This window comes from Orcinus orca, chromosome 4, assembly GCF_937001465.1.
Source record: "Orcinus orca chromosome 4, mOrcOrc1.1, whole genome shotgun sequence".
Lineage (NCBI taxonomy): Eukaryota > Metazoa > Chordata > Mammalia > Artiodactyla > Delphinidae > Orcinus > Orcinus orca.
In genome coordinates this window covers 135,632,186-135,651,313 of record NC_064562.1, presented here as the reverse complement: position 1 = coordinate 135,651,313, position 19,128 = coordinate 135,632,186, and the positions used below count along the sequence as shown (strand labels likewise).

The 19,128-nt window shown below is 33.7% G+C and overlaps 1 protein-coding gene across 2 annotated transcripts in view; it reads right to left on the bottom strand.

Moving 5' to 3' along the window:
* Positions 1 to 19,128, bottom strand: part of BLTP1 (bridge-like lipid transfer protein family member 1) — a 210,715-nt gene that overhangs the window by 43,251 nt on the left and 148,336 nt on the right. For both annotated transcript variants that reach the window (XM_033419363.2, XM_033419364.2), the window contains 7 exons: positions 17,465 to 17,570; positions 11,619 to 11,716; positions 10,683 to 10,868; positions 9,522 to 9,690; positions 7,747 to 7,958; positions 6,446 to 6,644; positions 1,084 to 1,143 (listed from right to left, as the gene is read on the bottom strand). In XM_033419363.2, the coding sequence (XP_033275254.1) occupies positions 1,084 to 1,143; positions 6,446 to 6,644; positions 7,747 to 7,958; positions 9,522 to 9,690; positions 10,683 to 10,868; positions 11,619 to 11,716; positions 17,465 to 17,570 (1,030 nt within the window). The remainder of the gene's footprint in view (positions 1 to 1,083; positions 1,144 to 6,445; positions 6,645 to 7,746; positions 7,959 to 9,521; positions 9,691 to 10,682; positions 10,869 to 11,618; positions 11,717 to 17,464; positions 17,571 to 19,128) is intronic.

The window sequence follows — 19,128 nt, the reverse complement described above, 5'->3', positions numbered from 1 at the left end:
AGTTATCACCTTTTCCTTCTAACATTACTGCTGGAAATCTCCTAACCTTTTCAGTTCTCTGTCTGTGGGGACTGCAGGCCTTGCTATTTTCTGAGACAGTTTACTTAGGATGAGCACTGAGACTAGGTTTTGGAGGACAGGAGGAAGAGTAAGGAGGAAAGGAACTCTGCTCATTCAATCAGCTTCTCCCCTCTCAACATTTTAAGCGCTCTTAAATAAACATCTCCATTTATCTTACCCTAGTTTTATACCAGTAAAAATAATAAAAATTTACCCTATGCTGTCATCTTAGTTAAGACAGATTATTACTTCTATGGTTATCTCCTAACCAGTTTCCTAGATTTTTCTCCTCTCTAATCCTTGAAAGTGTCCCTTTTGATACTGTCACATCTGCTTTCTTGCTCAAAAAAACTCAATGGCTTTCTCACTGTCCACCAAATGAAGTCCAAATTCCTTAATTTGGGATTTAAGATTTTTCTCATCTTATTTTCACATAACTCTATTCCAGCCAATTTGGACAACTCTAACTAGACACTGTGTTCTGACATCATGACAGGAATTATTCTCTCCGCCTGAATTTTCTCTATTCATATTTTCCAGTTTTTGCTTAAGAAACAATTTTATCCATCTTTCAAGTCCTTGTTTAAATGCTTTTTCTTCCATAAAGCTTTCTCTCATTCCAGTATCCTTTGAAATTTAGAAATTTTATCTCCCTCCTGTAAATTTCATTAGCAATTGGAATTTTATATATTTTCTGAACTTATCACTTATTGCAGTTTAGTTATGCTCAGAGCTGTAACTACCTTATTAGAATTTAAACTTATATGGCATAGAAAGTATATCTTATTCATCTTTGTCTTTCCCAAAACATTTTGTAGTGTATCTTGTACACTGATGGTGTCTAATTAATTGTTAGATAAATAAAAATATGCTAATATTATTGCAAAATAGTTTTTAAAAATTAAGGAATACCAGAATGAGTTTAGTTAAAAGAGCCTCTAATATAAAGGCAGGAAAAATGGATTAAAAAAGCAGAATTCTACCAGATATATATAGCAAAATTAATACCAAAGGTGAACTTACCAGCAGCTGCTTGTCCTGTAGTCCTGGAACATACTTCATAGGTACCATCTGGAACTACACCTGCACAAAAATCAACCCCAAAATAAGTTTCAATAAAATTATGCTTGTGATTAAATATTACACTGCAATTTTTCTTCCAAAAATGATTACCTAAACAGGATTACTAGCCTCTCTAGGTTTCAGTTTCTTTTTTTTAAATTTAATTTATTAATTTATTTATTTTACACAGCAGGTTCTTATTAGTTATCTATCTGATACATCTTAGTGTATTAGGTTTCAGTTTCTAATCTGGAGAATGAAAGGGCTACCTTAGATGACTTATGATGTCTATGTCATATCTCACAATATTTTATTCTTATCGATTTTAAGAACTAAACTGCATACACCTGAAACTAATATATTGTAAATCAACCATACCTCAATAAAGAAAAAAAGATTTGACTCCAGTTTTATCTTTACATTCTGCATGTGATTTCCTTATCTGAGTGACAATACCTGGCCAACTCTGAAACTCTAGTTTCCAGATGCTATGACAATTTGTACCATCATGAGTGAATGGCACTTTGAGAATGCAAATAATTTTTAAATGATTTTTTGATAACTAAGAACTGCCACATTAGGTCACAGACATGATTCATCAACCTTGTCTTTTACTTTGACAAGGATCATTTTATGAGGGAAAAAAAAAAGATTGCCTGCCATGATGTCAACCTCATAAGGTCAGCCTCCTAAGGTCATGGACCTATCCCCAGAACATATCTAACTTTAACTTTGAAACATTTACTACTTCTTAGCTTTAATCAGATAATTTCAGCTTTTTTAAGAGGTTAATTAAATCAACAAAAGACATACCATCCTTGAAATAACTTTTAAACAAAGTAGAGCCTAAAGATAGAATTAAGACCCTTTCTCAGTAATCCTTAATGGAAACCAAATTTCAATCTAAACCTGACAGTATATATACCGTAAATAAAATGTCCTTTTGCAATTCATTCCATATTCTAAACTGGTATTCAAATGTTATGCAAATGTGAGTTGTAGAAATACTACAATTTAGGGACTTCCCTGGTGGTCCAGTGGTTAAGACTCCACGCTCCCAATGCAGGGGGCCTGGGTTTGATCCCTGGTCAGGGAACTAGATTCCGCATGCCACAACTAAGACCCGGCACAGCCAAATAAATAAATTAATTAAAAAAAAAAAAGGAAATACTACAATTTATTTTGGGAGAAAGGGTCTATAAATGACAATTTCTATTATGTATTTTTTAAGATGGTGCCAATAACTTTAAAATCTAAATTATATTTTTGAACCATATGGTACTTGTGCCTCACATACAAATTATAAAAAAGAATTAGATCTTGTTTGGGGGTAAAAGATTGCCTAATTCACCTTTAATGTCATAGTTATAAATCAGAGCAAAAAAAACCTAGACTACCCTTTCAAATCTTAAGACTGCTAGAATGAAAAGAAAAGCTTCTGAAATTGGAGTAATAAAACTAAGGCCAAATGAAAGTAAGAAACAGTAAATTTAAAAAGGGTAGAAAACATCAGGGACTTCCAATCCCAAGAAGTGCTAGAGAATTTTTGAATATTAAGCTAAAAGAAGATTATATAAATTCATAGAATACAGAGGTATGATGAATTAATAAGGAACATTAAAATTCTTAGGAGTAGATCTGAATCCTGAAAGTGAGAAGTAGGAAACCAACTGGGCTCTTTCCCATTGTACCTGTCATCTCTGAGTTGGACCAACCAGAATCCAGGATGGCAGTATTCCTGCTGTGACAACCAAATGCTGCTACCCAGGTGTTAGCAGAAAGCTTGGAATTTTTCAAACTTCTAACGGTTTAGTTTTTCTAAATACATGTTAAAGAAAAGCGTCTAATCTTTACTATTTAAGGGGTCCATGGAACCCTTCCTATAGATTGTCCTAATTTTTATTGCACTTCCCCCCAAAATATTATCACCTAGAGAGGAAATTACACCACGCTTTTTTTTTTTTTTTGGCCACGCCACTTGGCTTGCAGTCTTAATTCCCCAACCAGGGATAAAACCTGGGCCCCGCCAGTGAAAGCGCCAAGTCCTAACCACTGGACCACCAGGGAATTACCGACACAGGGCCATCTTTTTTCTAGGGCATGATTTTTTTTTTTTTAACATCTTTACTAGAGTATAATTGCTTTACAATGTTGTGTTAGTTTCTGCTGTATAACAAAGTAAATCAGCTATACGTATACATATATCCCCATATCTCCTCCCTCTTGCGTCTCCCTCCCACCCTCCCTATCCCACCCCGCTAGGTGGTCACAAAGCACCCAGCTGATCTCCCTGTGCTATGCGGCTGCTTCCCACCAGCTACCTATTTTACATTTGGTAGTGTATGTATGTCCATGCCACTCTCTTTGTCACAGCTTACCCTTCCCCCTCCCCGTGTCCTCAAGTCCGTTCTCTACATCTGTGTCTTTATTCCTGTCCTGCTCCTAGGTTCGTCAGAGCCATTTTTTTTTTTTTAGATTCCATATATATGTGTTAGCATACAGTATTTGTTTTTCTCTTTCTGACCTACTTCACCCTGTATGACAGACTCTAGGTCCATCCACCTCACTACAAATACCTCAATTTCATTTCTTTTAATGGCTAATATTCCACTGTATATATATGCCACATATTCTTTATCCATTCATCTGTCAGTGGACACTTAGGTTGCTTCCATGTCCTGGCTATTGTAAATAGAGCTGCAATGAACATTGTGGTACATGACTCTTCTGGAATTATGGTTTTCTCAGGGTATATGCCCAGTAGTGGGATTGCTGGGTCGTATGGTAGTTCTATTTTTAGTTTTTTAAGGAACTTCCATATTGTTCTCCATAGTGGCTGTATCAATTTACATTTCCACCAACAGTGCAAGAGGGTTCCCTTTTCTCCACACCCTCTCCAGCATTTATCGTTTGTAGATTTTTTTGATGCTGGCCATTCTGACTGGTGTGAGGTGATTCCTCGTTGTAGTTTTGATTTGCATTTCTCTAATGATTAGTGATGTTGAGCATCCGTTCATGTGTTTGTTGGCAATCGGTATATCTTCTTCGGAGAAATGTCTATTTAGGTCTTCTGCCCATTTTTAGATTAGGTTGTTTGTTTTTTTGATATTGAGCTGCATGAGCTGCTTGTACATTTTGGAGATTAATCCTTTGTCAGTTTATTCGTTTGCAAATATTTTCTCCCATTCTGAGGGTTGTCTTTTCGTCTTGTTTATGCTTTCCTTTGCTGTGCAAAAGCTTTGAAGTTTCATTAGGGCCCATTTGTTTATTTTCATTTTTATTTCCATTTCTCAAGGAGGTGGGTCTAAAAGGATCTTGCTGTGATTTATGTCATGGAGTGTTCTGCCTATGTTTTCCTCTAAGAGTTTGATAGTGTCTGGCCTTACATTCAGGTCTTTAATCCATTTTGAGTTTATTTTTGTGTATGGTGTTGGGAGTGTTCTAATTTCATTCTTTTACATGTAGCTGTCCAGTTTTCTCAGCACCACTTATTGAAGAAGCTGTCTTTTCTCCACTGTATATTCTTGCCTCCTTTATCAAACATAAGGTGACCATACGTGCGTGGGTTTATATCTGGGCTTTCTATCCTGTTCCATTGATCTACATTTCTGTTTCTGTAGGGCATGATTTTTAAATGATCTGTGAAAAAAAATCCTAAGGCATAATCCTACTTTTCCTTATTTCTCTGCCCTAAACTCAACTCTTTTTTTAAAAAAATTGTCAGTTATATCCAAGTATACTTACTCCTAATAAAAACTACACTAATAAAAACTACAAAATAGTAAACTAATTGGTGAATCTGTAATTTGGAATTCTTTTATGTCAGCAAAACAACTACTCTACTCATCTCATTTGCCACTGTCCCAAAACACCAAACAATAAGCATGTTACAAAAACAAGTCATTTGATACCCTCCAAAACCCCAAATAAATTATGATTATCGCAATTATCAGCATGTTAGTGTTCTACTTTGCTGGTATAATATCCACTGAGGTGCTGAGTTATTGTTTATATTTTTTAGTATGTGTTTTTGACTTTGAGTCAGAGGCATATTTCTTATGCATTTTCCCTTTGTTTAAACTGCTAAGGAAATGGTATCCTTCCTTGCTTCCAAATATATTCTATCCAGTATGACTATAATGATGGCAAAATGTCATCTTAATAAAAATCAATAGGTTTAAATTTATTTTAAGGAAAAAAACACACAAACAAAAGACAGTTATGGTGACTTTTTAAAACATATATAAGAACCATGTAAAATGATTACTTGTAAAAATTTCTGATGAAGGCTAATTTTGGTCTTTTGGGTATTAGGCATGAGTATTTTGATATCAAGTCTTCTTAATAACCTGAAGTATTTCAAAGAAATCCTAGTATTTTACCTATGAATTATCTAAATGCAAAGCATTCAAAACCAAAAAATTTTACCTAAAATTTTAGCCAATATTAAATGCTAAAACTTCAATTTTTGATATAAAAACACTCGAAAGTTCTCCCAATACTCAAAGAAAACCCAGAACTGGAAAGAAGATTTTCTTCCAGTGAAGAGAGGAAAAAATTGCTAAATAATGGCATACCGCCTTCTGAAAAGTAATTAATTTTGTTTTACAGATTAGCTGAGGAATTTTAGTCCACAACCTTTAATTCTTCAAATATAATTTTTCTTCATTATTAAGATTAATGATAACACAACATTGTAAAGCAACTATACTCCAATAAAAATTAATTAAAAATAGATTAATGATGCTTTATCAACTCTGCTGTAATATTTAAAATAAAAATAAATCCCTGTACCTTCAAAATAGCATATAAACACAGCTTTAGTTATTCACAACCAGAGGAATAACTAAAGCTGTGTTTAATGGGGCATAATAGAATCAGAGGAATTCACACAAATTATACTCTGTAAACTACATTGTGGACTTATTTATGGCTGGAATCCCTGCTCCCGGTTATCCTGTATTATGTTATAGGATGAACTGGATCTTACACATTTACCACTTTGTTTCAAGATCCCCACAGAACAAAGACACTTTGCCTGGTCATTAATGAATCAATTACAGGAAAAATCAGGGAGTGAGCAAACGTTCAAATGTTGTACCATCAAAAAGAATACCTAGTTGGTTTACTTACCCAAACAACTGAAAGCTGCAGTTTTTCACAAATATGTTCTGATATGTTTAATTAGAAATAGGCTTTATGTCACAAAGTCCAATAACATTCCTCTATATGAACATCCTTCAGTTTTACTTATGAAGACACTGGGGTTACTTTTTAATTTTAAAAAATTCAAAACCTCATACAGAAAATAAAAGATACTCACAGGCATTCATCACTAGGTCCCCACGAATTTCTGGTTTCCAGTCATCCCATGATGTCTCAAAGCCATCAGCAAAACGGATACAAAAGTTTTTGAAATGCCCTTTACTAACTAGAGATTCTGAAGAACAAGCAGTGATGAGAGTACTTTCAATGGTCAGTACTAAAGCAGAACCAGTGTCAAGGTCTCCAGTGTGATTAGACTGCAAAATATATTAAAGAAATGAGACAAAAGGTGACAACTTTTAAAATTTGGAAACCTCACAGGATTCATAAGATCAAACATCTAGAAAGGGTCAACCCTAGAGAGCTTCATTAAAAAGCAGTTTAGAAAGATGCCTACTTTTAAAATTAAATTGCTCATGTGAAATGCATTGCCATGTGCATTTTTTTAAACTAAACTTGCAAAAGGCTAAATATCTGTTCTTTTTATCTCAAGCCTTTTAGTTTGTGGGGAACATTTTCATTTTGACAACCATCCCTGGTGTGTAAGGCCTTCCTGAGCTCTGTCCATCATGTCATTAAAATATTATCATTTTTGAACTCCTGAAGCACAAACATACCACGTTGCCAATCCTCAACTCAGAGTTTTTCTTAACACTGTTTTGCCAAACAAAATACTTAAAGATAAATTCATTCAACAACTGGTTACAGGTTAAGGTATATTATAACAGTAAAATGTAGACCTCTGTGTTTGTTATAACTGTAACTTCTTAGCCTAACAGGGGGTTCACAGCCTTTTCCCTCACACACATGTGCATGCAAATATGTATTCCTGAGAACTGGTCCTAAATCACAAAGAGTAAATTTTTGCTTTATCCAGTACACATAACTTGGAAGTTTTGTTACCATTAAATATTATAGTTTAAAAGAATTTTGAAATTCCCTACCCCGTTTTAGATAAAGTTATTAAACATTATTATATAGCACCCTTAAATATCCTTTGTTTCTATTTTATTATCAAGTGTATGCCAAAGATGTCTTGGCTAAATACAAAACAAATAAAAAATTTTGAAAACTAAGCTGCTTATTTTCCAAGGTAAAAATTCAGATTTATTAGATGGGTGTCAATCTCATTACTATTATGAGGCATATCAGAATGCTTCAGAGAAAAGTCTCATGAAATTGATATTTAATACACTGTGGATAAATAACGGTTGAAGGAGTTCAATCTTAATTGCTATCTACTAAACTCAAATTATAAACTGTTATCCTGAAAAGCTTATTGTTATACTCTATATACATAAAAATGGTTTCTAGAAATGTCTGGCTCTTAATCTTGGACTGTGATTCGATTTTTTATACCTGTGCAGTATTTGTGATAGGCAGGCAAATTCCCAGATCATTCACAGTGAGCTGGAGGAAGAGAGTCCCAAACGCCTGGGCTGACGTTTGCTGGATACCAGGCAACATATCTACCACTTCCTTTGTAGCCATATGAATATCTTTATGTAAAGCCATTCGTTGTTCATTCCAATTGTCATAGGCAGCCTTATAATTCAGCCAAAACAGCACAGCTTTTGATAATTAAGACAGGGCAGAAGGAAAATTAAAATAAAAACTGTAAAGCTATATGGCAAGTAAACCTCTAGAGCTGCAAAATCCTGTTGATTAATAAAAATTACTCCCAGAAAATTGTAGCATTAGAATTTGAAAGGATCTAAGAGGATACAGTCAACTTGAGAAATGAAAAAAGCAGAAAGCAGGCGACTGCAAAGTGGCAAAAGAAGAAAATCCAGGTCCATTCATTCATTCAATGAATTAGTTGTGAAATGCCTACTATATATGCTAGGCATTGGCATGGAATAACAAACGAAAACACACATGGACCCTGACCATATACAGCTTTCTGTTGCAACAGTTAAAAATTCTTGAAGGAGAGGTACGTAATACTGGGAGTATACATTAATAAAGTGTGATTTAGAGAGAGAAGTCGAAGACATTTGAGTTTGTAACAAGAATTGAAAACTTAAGGTAAACCATCATTTAATGCAGTATATACAAGGAGGAGTCTAAAGAGAGATAAAGATGAAGGGGCCAGAGAAGTAGAAGGAAAAGCAGGTGTTATGTCATGGACACAAAGAGTAGAAAGTACTTTAAGGAGTTGTTGAAAGTTGATCAAAAGTTGGTAAGATGAGAAATGAAAAAAAAAAAAAACGTGCACCAGATTTAGCAAAATAAAATGGTAAGGGCAGTTTTCTAACAAAATGTCTTATCACCAGCCAATGCCCACCACCGATTTAAATCTTTTATGGCTTCATAAATGGTTCTTCATTACTTCTAAAATACAATTCCTATTTGCCCAAGACACATTAATTAGATCCTATCTATCGTTCAGCCTTATTTCCCATTATTTTCTTTTATAAAAGTGGCTGCTGTATTTTCTTAGACCTCTGTGCTCATATATATTCATTCATGTTCTTTCTCACTTGGCAAATCTTTATTTAGTTCTTAACTACATGCCTGGGACTGTTCTGGGCCTTCAGATACAGAGGTAAATAGGACAAGCTTTCACTTCCTGTCTCCTTGGTGAACTCCTAACTCCAAGTTGAATCTGAAAATTTAGTTTCTCCTCTGAGAAACACAGAGAAAGTGAGAGACACCCTCAGATATAAGGGGAAAAAAAAGTGTGTGTGTGTGTGTGTGTGTATATATATATATCTCTACTCTGTAGTCTACTTCGTTCTCTTTCCCACTGAACTGAGATCTCCTTGAGGGCAGAGATCCTGTTTTCCATATTTGTATTCCACTTCTAGACAGTTAACAATAAATGTTTATAGAATAAATGAATAAAGACAGTGCTAAGACAATTGGGTGCAATAGTTATCCAAGCCAAAAAATTTAAAATTCTGAATCAGACATTCCTATAGATCCATGTAAAAAGCAAATAACTTTAAAAAGTAAAGTAACTCCAAAAACTGATGGTAGTAAGCAAGAAACTTTTTTTGGATGCTCACATTTCAAATTTAAGAGACATTTAGCTGTCAAGCATTTAAACTGGTAAACTACAGATGATTTTTTCTAGCATTACCAAAACATTTCTAAATCTAACAAGACAGTATTGATAGACTTCATCTTACCTCTATCAAAGGCCACAGGCTGTGCATAAACAATTGGTCTATTCAGGGTAATAAGCACGGCTTCCCTATCTGAAGAACCACTGATTTCTTCTCGCAGGGCATTTCTTAACCCAATTCTAGTTTTAAAATAGGCAACCTGATGAAAATCAGAACCAGCTTCCTCATAAACCTAAAATAAAATTAAAAGCTCAATAAAATCAAATAATGGAAAATATTTTAATTTAAAAAATTAGAAGTTTTAACACCATTAATGGTATTGTTCACTAAAAGAACTACAGTACATTTTTCTCTATTTTATTTGTCAATGATAAATTCCTGATACTCTGTACCATAAACACTTGAAATTAATATACAATATGGATGGGTATATAAGAAATAAATAGGAAGTCATACATAAAATTCATACAAAAGCTAGGATTAGGGCCATAGCCTCAATGGCAATATATTAAATGTTTCAAGATAATCAGATCCTCTCTCCTCTCGAACTGTGTTTCTATTTGAAAAAATTACTGTTTTTCTAGAGATGACATGAAATTTTTGTTCATTTATTCCCCCACATAATCTTTAATATAGCCACTCAGTTTTGAAAAGTGACTGGTATTCTTTTAATCTTCAAACTAAAGAAGGAAAAAGGTTAAATCTACATAATAATTTTTAGCAAAAATAATAGTATAATTCCCTGATGAGCTGTGAAAGTTAATTTTTATACAACAGAAATCTGATTTACTGTTGTATATATACACATTTTTTTTTAAACTTTACATGTTTAATATTATAGCATGCAAAATTTGCCATTATCAAACAGGACAGCTAAGAAACTTAGTAACATTTTAAAGACTGACCAATGTTAGTACAAAGTGTTGAAATAAAAAATACTGTTTAACAAAATCAAGAGAAATTATAAACGAATATTTATGAAGATACTAGATTCAAGTTTCATGTGATTGCATTTGCACTGAACAATATACCACCAATATACTCAATGAAATACCAAGGTAAAATTATAAGGGCCTTCTTAAATGATTTTTTATTAGAATTTACAATCAGATTTTACGAACTTCAACTCAATACTTTTTAAAGTATAGTAATACTTAAAGTAGTTTAAATTGATGTGCAAAGTTTAAAAGCCAGAGTTTTAATATCAACATATTCAGCACTCACCTGATGTTTAACAATTTGTCCTAATGCCAGATTTAAATCCACTTGGCATTTACCAAACAGTTTCAGATAGCTGCTACTTCCTGGTGAAGCTTTGGTTTGAAGTCGGTTCGAAAGTTCCAGTTCAATCAGTCCAGTTTCAAATCTCACAGCTCTCATTGAGGGAGTTGTGGCCGTTACTTGAATACCCTAGCAGATTATATGTTTGGAGGAAAAAAAGAATCTTAAATCAACAATGTACACCCACACAAATGAAATCTTTCAATATATGATAAATAAAACAGCCATGTTTTTAAACACACATAGGATGCCTGATGAACTAATAAAACTGGCAACATCCTTTAATTTCTCATGTCAGTCGGAACTTTTTTAGCTATTAAATTTTATTCCAGTATTCTGTATTTAAAATATAGACTGTTCATGTGTTAAATACATTAATTACAAGTAAATAACTATTTGGTAAGAATGATTTTTATTTTTAAGAACACTAATATCGTAAATATTGGAAATAACGTTTCTATTAAGGTATTATTTTAACTGGACAACTGTACAAAATATTTCTTACAGAGTAATTTATAACAGCAATAATTAGAAAAAAAGTCAAAAGGTTCATCTGAAGGAAGTAGTTAAATTGTTACAACTGTATAATATATAGCACAGCTGTTCAAAAAGATAAAGTGGATCTAAATGTTCTGACATGGAAAGGTATTCAAGGTTTTTAAAAATGCAGAAATATATACATATATAAAAATACAAATAGGAAAACATCCTAAAGGATATTCAATTGTTAAAGCTTCTTCTATGCACGGACAGGGTTATACTTCAGTTTTATTTTCTATTTGGCATACTCATATATCATATGGATTTTCTACAAGCATACATTAATTAAGTAGAAAAATACTTCTTAAAGAATCATTATTATATTATTATTTTTGTTACCTTAAACTGCAAGTTCAGGGAATAGAGTAGAATTTTAGGCTTATCTCCATCTGCTGTTCCATCATGTTCGTTCCAAAGAGGAATAGGTTGCTCTCCACCTGAAAGAGGTTAAATAATTGAAGGTTTGAGGCAATTTCTTTAAAAGGAAAATAATAACTACTTTGTGTGCTTAAAAACACGCACACACACAACATTTTCTTTTTCCTGATCATTAACTCAATCTTTAACAGGGAACTTTAGCCATGTCACATTTCACTGAGGCAGATATTATAAGATAGGGACAGTACTGCATATGTAGATATTTATTAAGAACATTTTATAAGAACTAGAACTAAGATCTCACAAGCTGCGTGGTACGGCCAGAAAAAAAAAAAAAGAACATTTTATAAGGACTAAATTAAGATATTATACGTATAATTACACCAAACATGATTATACACCTGAGAAAATATATTTGAGGGAAAAACAGTACAATGAAATAATTTCTTCAACCAAAAATGTGACCTTTGTCATTTATATTTGTGTGTCATAAACAAAAAAGAATGGAAGAAAAAATAAAGGTAGAGAAATAAAAAATAAGGTAATAATTAAGAGTGTGACAATAAACGTTTGGCCTATACATGAAAACAAAATACGGGCAGAGGACCCTGGGGATAAAGTTCCTATTAATAGACCATTTGTTGCCCAGGCATTGTGGCATTCAGGAAATAATGTTCTAATATTTTAAAATCCAACTTCTATCTCCACTTCTCCTCTCCTTATTGTAAAAACTTTTCTGTATGCTTACCTTTCAAATATTCTATCTTAAAATGATTCATCTTTTTCTATGTATATTGAATTTAGCATCATCCCAGGGAGCAAATATAAGTGGGATGGGAAGTTTTTTCCTAGTAGGTAATCAATTAATGTAATTCATCACATCAACAGGCTAAAGAAGAAAAATCACATTATCATATTACAGGATGCAGAAAAAACATTTGACAAAAACCAACACCTATTGATAGTAAAGATTCTCGGTAAACTAGGAGCAGAGAACTTCCTCAACTCAATAGAGAATATCTACAAAAAACCTACAGCTAGTATGATCCTTAATGGTGAAAAGCTCTTAGTTTCCTCACTAAGATAAGGTACAAACCAAGGATGTCCACTCTTACCACTTCTTTTCAACATCATACAAGAAGTCCTAGCTAATGCAATACGACAAGAAAAGGGAAAAAAAAGATATACAGATTGGGAAGGAAGAAATAAAACTGTCTCTGTTCACAAATGACCTGATCATCTATGTAGAAGTTCCTGGAACCAATAAGTGATTATAGCAAGACTGCAGGATACAAGGTTAATAATATAAAAAGGTCAGTCACTTTCCTATATACCAGCAATAAACAGTGGAATGTGAAATTAAAAACACAATACTATTTACATTAGCACCACAAAAAATAAGATACTTAAGTATAAATTAACAATATATATACAAGATCTACATGAAAAAACCTACAAAACTCTGATAATGTCAGTTCTTCCCAACTTGCTCTCTAGATTCAATGCAACCCCAGCCAAAATCCTACCAAGTTATTTTGTGGATATCGACAAACTCATTCTAAGGTGTACGTGAAGGGACAAAATACCCAGAATAGCCAATAAAATATTGAAGGAGAAGACCAAAACTAGAAGACTTAAACTACCTGACTTCAAAACTACAAGCTAATCCAGACAGTGTGGTACTTGTGAAATAACAGACAAAAAGATCAATGGAACAGAAGGGAGAGCCCAAAAATAGATCCACATAAATATAATCAACTAATCTTTGACAAATGAGCAAAGGCAATACAATTGAGCAAAAGCAATACAATGGAGCAAAGATACAGTCTTTTCAACATATGTTGCTAGAATACAAAAAAATACATGCAAAAAAATACATCTAGATATAGACCTTAAACCTGTCACAAAAATTAACTCATAATGGATCACAGGCCTAAAGGTAAAACACAAAACTACAAAAATCATATAAGATAACAAAGGAGAAAACCTTAATGACCTTCTGTATGACAATGACTTTTTGGATACAACACCAAAGGCATGATCCATGAAAGAAAGAATTGATAAATTAGACTTCTTAAAAATTTTTAATTTTAATTTTAATTTTTTTTTGGTCACACCACACAGAATGAGGGATCTTAGTCCCCCAACCAGGGATCAAACTTGCACCCCTTGCAGTGGAAGCATGGAGTCTTAACCACTGGACCACCAGGGAAGTCCCAAGCTAGACTTTATTACAATTAAAAACTTCTGCTCTGAGAAGAGTGTTAAGAGAATAACAAGACAAGCCACAACTGGGAGAAAATATTTCCAAAAGATACATTTGTAAAGGACCATTATCCAAAATATGCAAAGAGCTCTTAAACTCAACAATAAGAAAACAACCTGATTAAAAATGGGCCAAACATTTTAATAAACACCTCACCAAAGAAGATATACAGATGGCAAATAAGCACATGAAAAGGTGCTTCACATCATGTCATCAGGGAAATGCAAATTAAAACCACAGTAAGATACCACTGCACACCCATCAGAATATCCAAAATCTAGAACAGTGACAAACAACACAAAATGCTGGGGGGATGTGGAGCAAAAGGAACTTTCATTCATTTCTGGTGGGAATGCAAACTGGTACAGTCACTTTGGAAGACAGTTTGGCAGTTTCCTATAAAACTAAACATACTTTTATATGATCCATATGATCCAGCAATCTTGCACTTTGTCAGTTACCAAAAGGAGATGAAAACTTATGTCCACACAGAAACCTGCATATGGATGTTTACAGCACCTTAATTCATAATGGCCAAAACCTCGAAGCAACCAAGGGAGGAATAAATAGGCAAAGAACAGAGGATTTTTAGGGCAGTGGAACTACTCTGTAGGATATTATAATGATGGATACACGTCATTATACATTTGTTCAAACCCACCGAATGTACAATGCCAAGAGTGAATCCTAATGTAAACTATGGGCTTTTGGTGATAATGGTGTGTCAATGTAGGTTTGTCAGTTGTAACAAACGTACCACTCTAATGGGGGACTTTGATAATGGGGGAGGCTATGCATGACTGAAGGCAGAGGGTATCTGGGAAATCTCTGTACCTTGCCCCCAATTTTGCCGTGAACCTAAAACTGCTCTAAAAAATAAAGTTGATTTTTAAAAAAGGCTATTTGTTTTGTTCATCTATCACTATCCTGAATATCTTTTACATAGTTTCAGAAAAAAAAAATTTCTTTTAATTTAAAAGACAAGCTCTGCCTCTTACAAAATGTATTACATAATACTTTTAGTTTATAGAAATATCAGAGACACTATTAGTCACATTAAATCCACAGTTTCTACCTTGTTATGAATTAAATATAGACCTGGTCCAATTGTAAGAATGTAACCTCACTATATATATATTTCTCATTACATATAAATGGCTGTACATACTCAAAAATAGACCTCTTCTCTTTACTAAGTCAGTGCTTATCTACATCTTTCTGAAACCCAGGCAATCCATGGGCAATAAGATTATAAGAACTGATTCTTCAAAAAAGAATTTTCCTAACAAACTTGATGATTGTGAACATGAGTATTCCTATGCAATAGAAAATGTCCTAAAGCTAAATGTAACGTGAAGGAAAAGCATGAGGAAGAAGTTTAAGAAACAAATAAGGAAAATAATCATGAAGATTATGGGAGAGTAGGGAAGCAATATAGAGATGAGAATACTAAGAAATGTGGCTACAGGGATTCTAAGTATTCCCTCTCAATAATCTGTTACATTCTCTGGTTTTGAAAAAGATAAGGGGACATCTGTGCTCCATGAGGCCCTGGGCCAGCTGGATGATATGTGATTTACATTTCAGCTATTTTCCTAGGGTTCATGCTGTCTCTACAGTCAGGAAGGAATGGTTCAGGGAGCAGATCTAGCCACTAAATGACTTTGGCATCATTATCTGATTTCTCTATTCTTCACAGTGATTAGCAAGTCTTCATGGTTAGAACATTAATTTCCAGTCTTCTTTTCCAGTTCATTATTCATAGACCTAGGGATACACTTTACTTATAACTCCTAACTGAATGTAATTCAAAGGTTAAGAAAAGCCTTTCTTTTTCATCAAAACCACTTTGACAGCTTACAGTACCAGACTAATACGAGGAACTCTATAATCCTAGCTTTTTACCGTAAGATACAAGATTAGTTAATGGAAAAGTCTGTTTGTTTTTTAGTTATACATATTCAGCAATAGCAGTCTTGAAAATACTCTTTAAAACTCATAAAAAATTATCAACTTGAAATATTCTTTACTTTCACATTATAGACAATGTTCTAATGTGATATCAACCAGGTAAATGGGCCACATTAAAACTTCTATATGGTCTCCAAGTAGAGACACCTTCAGTGGCAGAAGGGGCTTCTGCTATGTATTCATCCCTCCCTTAATGGTTTGTATTCAACCATTTTTAGAAAAATTCCAAGACTACCAATTGATCTGATTTTTATATTAACTTGTAAAATTCTATAGCTCTGCTAGGCTTCTTCAATGTGATCATTAAGTAGCTTCCTGACCTCAGATACAACCAGAACCAACCCACGAGAACCAGGAAAATCTCTTGCTCACACAGCTGCTACATAATTTAATTCCCTAATCCATGGTCTGTCCTCCTTCAGGGCCTTATCAAACACTGGTCCATAGCTCTGCCTGAATCTTCTCTACTTCTCCTTTCTTGCCAAATGAGGCTTCACTTGTGAGGTTTTGAATATGACTTCCTCTGTGAAGCCTTTTCTGATTCCTTAGGCTACGTTAGTTTCTCCTTTGACACAGACATAGCACCTTCTTCTTGTCATTCAGAGAACTCATCACAAATATAGTGTACTATCTAGATACTTAATAAATTTGTAAAATGAATGAATTTATCCATCAACATGGAGGAATCTCCTCTCGATGCCAATTTATAGATGAGGCTTAACTATTATTTTAACATGATTATATGCATACTGAAATATTCAGCCTCAAGAACTGTTATACAGTCAACTTGTTTTCCACCCTAATGCCTCTTAATACTTTACCTTGTGAATTAAAAATCAATTAATTGTTTAAATCAAACATATATTTCTGGTTAAAATATAAAATAGTGATTAAGAAGCTCACTTATAATCTGATCTTGAGGAATAGCAAAAATATAATAAGGATTGCTATAGACAATTTACCATGTGGCCAGCATACTGTCACCATCTGATACAGATTAAAATCGAAATCTTAATACTGATCTAAATGTTGTTCCCAAATGATTAAGATTAGTTTAGTTAACAGACACACACTAAGCTTTTTCTTTTTGGAAGGGAAGCATAAGGGACCTTTGTTTAATTTATAAATTGTAAATGCATATATTACATATGACAAAAGTAATAAGCAAAACAATCTGTAGGTGAGAAAGCCATAAAAGGAATGCAGAGGGGCTTCCCTGGTGGCGCAGTGGTTGAGAGTCCGCCTGCCGATGCAGGAGACACGGGTTCGTGCTCCCGTCTGGGAAGATCCCACATGCCGTGGAGCGGCTGGGCCCATGAGCCATGGCCGCCGAGCCTGCGCGTCCGGAGCCTGTGCTCCGCAATGGGAGAGGCCACAACAGTGAGAGGCCCGCGTACCGCAAAAAAAAAAAAAAAAAAAAAAAGGAATGCAGAATTTTTAGGGAGTTACTCAACAATTTCATCTAAATGATAGGATCGATACTCATACCACTGGTACATGGACCATCATATAGCCAATGAGAATAAAAACCTGCTGTATGTTCTGCACTGTAAGTATCAAATCATCTTACCAGAAACTTTTTGTATTACTTCATTAACTTCCTTCATGAACACTTTCTGTACAAATACCAAGTGGTTTAGAAGATCGGTTGTAAGATTATGTTCGAAGGAACCAACCTGCCAAACAAAATCAGAATACTAGATTAACATACTGACTATATTAGTTTAAAATACATCTCACATAAGTCATGCCAAACTCTGAGGAAAAACAATTATCTACATGCTATTTGAAATGAAAATACTGAAGAAGGGTTAAAAATACTCAGATTCCCCAATACTCTACTGGCCTGACATTGTTATGAGCCATTCCCCCCATATTTTAAAATAACAGTAGCCAATAAGGTATGAGAAATCTTTTGAAAATGAATGAAAATTATACTCTAGGTAACTTGCTGATTGCAAAATTGAAATTTTATGTAGAGTAATATTTATTTTTAATGACCACTGTTGTAGAGTTAGAAAGATGGACCAGTATAAGTGAAAGTAAATGTATTTACTCATTCAAATATTTATTGACCATCTGCATTAGGTGCTAAAGATACAGCTGTGAATAAAAATAACAAAATTATGGCTCTCATTAAGCTACATTTGAGCAAATTAGCAAATCAGATATACTAAAGTCAGCTTTACTATAATACATGTCCCATGATTAGTATAAAGCCCAAAATTTCTGGCAAGAATTAGTTAATAAATAGATTAAATATAAAGCCGGCCCTAACTGGAGTTGAGTTTTATATTAACGATGAATTGAAACATCCTTATAAGTAAGGCAAATACTTCAACATTTGTCACTTTGATAGTGTCCACATTTTGATCAAAAGTTAACAGCAAAAGAGATGTAGCAGTCTCTTCTTAGTCTAAGTTTCACTGGGCACTTTTATTTTATATATAGTAGTATCAAATGGGCAAAGATGATTTTCACATGTGTCTATTTTAGGCCATAGTTAAATGGGCAACTCTCAGAGAGATGCAACTTTAGATTCTTTCGAATGTTTGTAATTAACTGCATTCTTAGTAAATCTGGGATGGCGTTCTGCCCCAATTACAAACTTTATACCTTTATAATAGCTAATATTAGTAAGGAACTATGCAATATACTGCATTTGATTTGTTTTATTTTCTGTCAAATGAACCATTAATAACAGTATTGCTAAACTACAGTCTGGAACACTTATTCTTCAGTGTAGAAAGCACAAATGAAATATGCTTTATAATCCACCTTTTAGTAAATAAATATTTGACTTCTAGCATCTTGTACACGAGAAGTTCTAGGACAAGCAGAGTCTAAAGAAGGTAAACCAGACTTAAATATATCCTACTTAGCTGTAATATTTCTAGAAAGACGCCAAAGAGCATTCTTACAGATCCTTCAGATTCTAGAGAATAAAATTTATAAAACAAAGAGTTGGTAAATTGATTTTTGATAAGGTTGCAATTGTTTCTGACAAACTGACAAAGCAAGCTGAGGGACGAGCACACTGTGTGACTCCTACATCTCTCATTTGATAGTTGGGAGACTTAGGGAAAGTTATTTAATCTCTCTAAATTTGATTTTCTACTATAACAAATTAGGATGATAACAAATGGCCTACTTACCACAAATCAAATGAAAACATATCCAAATGCTTTTTAAACTTGTGATAGTTGTACAGATATAAAGGGAAAATATAATGAT